This window comes from Helobdella robusta, assembly GCF_000326865.2.
Source record: "Helobdella robusta unplaced genomic scaffold HELROscaffold_106, whole genome shotgun sequence".
In the NCBI taxonomy this organism is placed as follows: Eukaryota; Metazoa; Annelida; class Clitellata; order Rhynchobdellida; family Glossiphoniidae; genus Helobdella; species Helobdella robusta.
This window is the reverse complement of record NW_008703599.1, coordinates 340,657-346,383: the sequence shown is the minus strand read 5'-3', so window position 1 is coordinate 346,383 and position 5,727 is coordinate 340,657. Positions and strand designations below refer to the sequence as shown.

Genomic DNA, 5,727 nt, shown 5'->3' with positions numbered 1-5,727 from the left:
TGTTCATGTTATTTTTCGTAGGGCTGGTTTTTATTTCATTAGTATAGAATTAAGCGGATTATCGATTGATTTGTCATATTTAAATAAACTACATTTTATCATCAGCTATGACTTATTAGTTGATTGGATGGTTTATATTCATTGTCTGTCGTTTTGTATTTGTACGAAGAGTACGAAACTTAATTCAAAACTAAAAAAATCAAAACACTTCACAATTTTAACCTCAGGCCCATTGCGATGTCTGTGTTTTCGTTGAATTGTAGGATATTGTCGATAGCCTGGTACATTTCTTCTTTGGTCGAAAAAGTTGTAAAGTTGAAGACGACTTCAGCTTTTTCACTGAAATGTACGAGAGCTTCCGAATCCCAGCCTGAATCCAACCGACCGATTAGATTTTTCGCGAACCTCCTCATGGCTCGGAAGGGACTAATTTGCTGACCGGTAGCAAAGCTGCCCGATGTGTCCATCAATATTGCTAAGTCTTTCATTTGGCATCCTGTTGCGACAGTGTGTCTATTTGTATTTGTTCGTATGTCTTTTCTGCTTTTGTATGCAATAATGTGTTGGCACGTGTCGCTGTATGAATCATTTGAATATACACATAAAACGTTAAAAGACATGCTCTTGATTTATTGAGTGATGACAAAAATTTCCAATTAGCGGTAGTTTTTATGTTGATTGAAAAATGTATGGATTAATGTAAAAAATGACAAACTTTTAAATATAAATGAGATATGTAATAAAGTCGTGAGTGAATTTGACTGGACGGACAGTATTTAAAATAAATTACAAAATATTTTCGGTTTGTTAGTTTGTATTTATTATTTTTATATTTGTGAAATCGACATTTATTAAAGTATTAAATTATTTATTAATTTATTCAATTTATTCAATTATTATCATATTTAGAACCGTCTCAGCTGTATATTAAAAAAAACAGACACGAGCGCAAGCGATACGGCTGTGCAGTATAATTACCTATTAATCCCGTGCAATTTAACAACGGTCAACCGAAAATAGTGACAGAGTACGAGTAGAAACAAAGACGAGCCAATGCATGCTGGGCAGTATCGATATTCACCACGTTAAACAGAGACAAACACTTAGTATATATGAAGGACAAAGACGATGTATAAAGCATTGAGGAAGGCAGAGGCTATAATTACCTCGCCCGTTGCAAAAGAAACCTCTTCTTGTTTCTCTTCCTGTTTTGCACCCTTTTTGTTTTCCCGTTTTGATTCTGATTTTAGCCATCTCTTTGTTTATTGAAGTTTTCAGGTATTAAACTATTAAGGTTTACAGAAAAGACGAAATCATCGATTTTCGCAAAGTAGATCGAACAAGTATATGAAAAAATTGAGAATTAATGAACGATTGAGAATGAATGAGTGACTGCGAACGAGTGAGCGCTTTCAGACTCTAGACAAGCAACGTCTAACCACACTTATAAAGCGAAGAAATCTACATGTGCCTCTACAAGTGCATTCTTGCATGTTAAAACTTCACAATAAATATATTTCATAAACAAATTTCTAAAAATATCACATAAATACATTTCTCCATGAACAACATGGACACAGCAATATTAATACATACGTACAATCACATATAACCATACATCAACGTAAAATTATTTATATATGAGTAAACCCAAATATATACATACTCTGATCCATTCAGTCACTAAGTGTGTACACATAAAATAATTCTCACGCTAACTTTTCATACATGCAATCGTGCCAACGTGCATACTAAAATACAATAAAAGCTCTTGAAAAAACAAAAAGTAAAAAGGATAAACTTGGAAAACAAACAGACCAACAAAAATAATAAAATACAATAAAAGCTCTTGAAATGAAGTAGCTGGATCACTGACAATGATTTGTATGTCATCTGCAAACCCATGATGCTTGAACCTGAATGAATCAATGATGTCAAAAACGTCAGCAGTGTATAGCAAAAACAGCAGCGATCCAAGTACTGAACCTTGTGGTACACCATGCTTTACTTCCTGGACAGATGATAAAACATCTCTGCGTAATACCGGTTGTTTTCGCGCAGAGATATGATTCGAACCAAATAAGAACAACACCTGAAATTCCAAAACAATGACGTAGCTTTCCAAGTAAAATCTCGTGATTAACACAATCAAAGGCTGCACTAATATCAAGTAATGCCAAGATTGAGATATTTTGATCATCAATAGCAATTTTTTAAATCCTGACTGACATTTTGGTAGCAGATCATTATGATTTAAATAACAATTTAGCTGTTTGTGGACAATTCGTTCAATAACTTTTGACAAAAATGTTCAATTTGACACCGGTCTATAACTTGATAAACTATTCTTGTCTAGTGTCTGCCTTTTTAACATCGGAACAATTGAATATTTAAAAGCCATCGGGAAATGCTCATAAGTTAAACATGCATTTACAAAAACAGTAAAAAACGGGAAAACAGATGAACGTATTTTGTAAGTATTTTAGTTGGCAAATCATCCAGTGGGCACGACTTTGTAGGTGAATCCAAAATAATTTGACGAATCTCATCACTGGAACAGCACTGAAATTATGAAAGTTCAGCACATTCACTCATCCGATTGTTTGAACCAATAGGCTCTTTGATACAAGGCATCGTCTCTAGTATCTTGTCAACCTTATCTTTAAAAAATTGAGCAAAATCATCAGAATTTAACTCATCTAACATATTAAGCGAGTCAACAGAATTCATCTTGCATAAAACTCTGTTAAAACCAGAGTTTCTTTGGATTGGAGCCATTTATTTCAATCATATTTCTCCAGTAGGCTTTCCTTTTTCCTAAGAGCAATGACTGTTTCTTCAACATAGCATCAACGAACCTTTTCTTGCTAACATCCCCAGGATTAAGTCGATAACCTCTTTCAAGTCTTCTGCAGCGTAGCTTAGTCTACCTACACTCTTCATCGAACCAAGGCGAAGCAGCATTATTTCTAGTCATCACATAGTGTTTCGGTGCAACAATATCTATAATATTTTAACTTCTTGTTTGTAAAGATCAAATAAGTATTCAGGATCATCTGATTCAAAAGGTCCATTAATAGGCGAGTTTATCATTAACGCGGCAAATTTATCAAAATCCACACAATTCCACGAACGAACCAGTCTTTTATTTCTAACAAAATAATTTAGCGGAATCGAAAAACATACTTGGACCAGACCATGATCGGAATAAATACCATATGGACCTACGGTACATGAGGACACAGGCAATTCCATTGAGGATACCACTAGATCCAAAATACCACCATGTACATGGGTAGTTTCCTCAACTCTATTTTCAAGGTTAAATGCATGAAAAACATCTACCAACCGAATTGAATGAGTATCTCCAACCTTTTCCAAATGAACATTCAAATCCCCCGTAAGAATGACATAGTCCGCCAATAACGAAATCTGCACCAAGAGTGATGTAAGCTCATCAAAAATGCAGGAGTAATTGGTACAGAACCCGGTCGATAAACTGCCAATAACAGAATCGTTTTTTTACCGCACCGAAATTTAATAGCAAGTGATTCAAAGGAATTTACCACTGGTAATTCTATTTTTTTAACCTTGAAAACATTCTTAAAATATACAATTATTCCTCCATGATTAGGGTCGTGTGGGCGCAAATAATCCATAGATGAGAAGCCATAAAGCATAGCCAATTTCACAGAAATATCATCAGATGATCCATGCCATGTTTATATATATATATATATATATATATATCGTGTGTGAATGTATGAGTGTATATGTATGACCTTTGTGGTTGTATTTATGTATGATGTGGTTATGTATACGTGCGTGTGTGTATGTGTGCGAGCGTATGTGCGAGCGTGTGTGATTAAATAAATTAATGTATATATCTTATAATCAATGTTTGCTCAAATGAATGTATCCGAAATATATCAGGCAATCATTTAAGCCCAAATTAGCTAATGCTAAACGGTTCTCTTTAATTCAAATAATATAGATAACGTAATAACTGCAGAACAACGCATCATGTTAGATTACCAATTAGCTGCCATTAAAACACAGACGTCTGTATACGTACACGTAAAAAAAAATTATTTATTATTCCACCATGATACGCAGTTATGCACTTTGCGTGTGTGATTGTGTGTATATGGGGTCGTGGATATGTGATATTGTGTGTATATGATTGTGTGTGTATGTTATTGTTGTGTGTATGTAATTGTGTGTGTATGAGTGAATGTGTGTACGTGTGTGTGTTTGTATGTGATTGTGTGTGTGTATGTGTGTATTTAATCGTGTGATACTGAGCGTAATTAATTAAAACAAAACTATCAATTATTTCAAGAATAATATGGCTTTAAAAAATATATATTCAAACCAACAACCGCTACAACGTGCAGAGAAAGTTTTGCATTCCAAACATTGCTTATTGTCACAGCGTACAGTTTTTAAGTTAAAAGTCGTCAGTAAATAGGTCAGTATATTAATCTGGGAGCAAACTACAGTAACTGCATTAGAATGGATCAAATTGTAGACATTTTCTAATTGATCACTAGTAAATTTTTACAAAAAGAAAACGAAGAAAATGATTTTATCACGTCTAACCAAATCTGTCTATTCAAATTCAAGTTTTTATTAAGGTTTTAACGTTGCATATAATAAATTCTCACATGACGGTTATTTAATAAATCTCTCTTTCTCTCTCTCTCTTTCTTTCTCTCTCTCTCTCTCTCTCTCTCTCTCTATATATATATATATATATATATATATATATATATATATATATATATATATATATATATATATATATATATATATATATATATATATATGTTTGTATAATGTATTTGTGTTTATTGCCAATTTTTATCACTACAAAATGGATCAACACCATCAACTCAAGCGACAAATATATAATCTGTTTCGGCAATAATCTCTTGTAAAGGTAATAAGCGGTTGTTGTTGTTGTGCTAGTCACAACACTGAAAGTAGTTGTAGCAAAATGTGCCAGTGATTTTAGTAATAACATATCTTCAGTTGATATAAAATCACTCAATGATTTCATTATTATGATATTGGACACCAAAATCTTCAGCATCTTAATCTTATCATTATCAGCATTCTCGTCATCAACATTTCGTTTTGTTCATCAACATCATCCTCATCATCAGCATCATCTTCATCATCAACATCATCTCCTCGTCATCAACATAATTGTCATCATAACTTACGTTCAGTTTGATTAGCTTGACCCTCAGATTGCCCTGCAAATATCATCATCAGCATGATCAGCTGAGCGTAAAAAATTGAACGTAAGCACGTGAATTTGAGATTTGAAATTTGTAGCACCATTTTTGTGGTTTTTGTTGTTGTTGCGTTGTCACTTTCAATCTTGTTCGAACTGGTGATGTTGTTGTTAATGTTATAGTTATGTTGCTTGTGTTTACTTTGGCTCTGTTTGTAAAGATTAGCGTTTATACACATATGTCGTTGTTGATGTCTTTGTTGTTATTTCCTGTTAAAAAATACTGAAAACAACATAAAAACGCAATTTACATTAATACTGAAGGCTTTGGGAGTAGTTTAAAAACTATAAAGTTCATTCGTAGGTAGTGTAATTAGGAGCAGCACCTTCATTGATCCATATTTGAAGATATTGTCTCCGTTGTTGCAAAAGNTGGCTGATGTTGATTTTGATGTTATTGTTGTTGTTGTTCTGATGAATGTTGT

The 5,727-nt window shown here is 33.3% G+C and overlaps 1 protein-coding gene across 1 annotated transcript in view; it reads right to left on the bottom strand.

Annotated features, from left to right (window-relative positions):
• HELRODRAFT_183411 (hypothetical protein) overlaps positions 1–620 on the bottom strand; it is a gene marked incomplete at both ends in the record, with an annotated part of 3,629 nt that extends 3,009 nt beyond the window's left edge. Inside the window, one exon of the mRNA XM_009012443.1 lies at positions 223–620. Within this exon, the coding sequence (XP_009010691.1) occupies positions 223–620 (398 nt within the window). The remainder of the gene's footprint in view (positions 1–222) is intronic.
• Between the last annotated feature and the right edge of the window lie 5,107 nt (positions 621–5,727).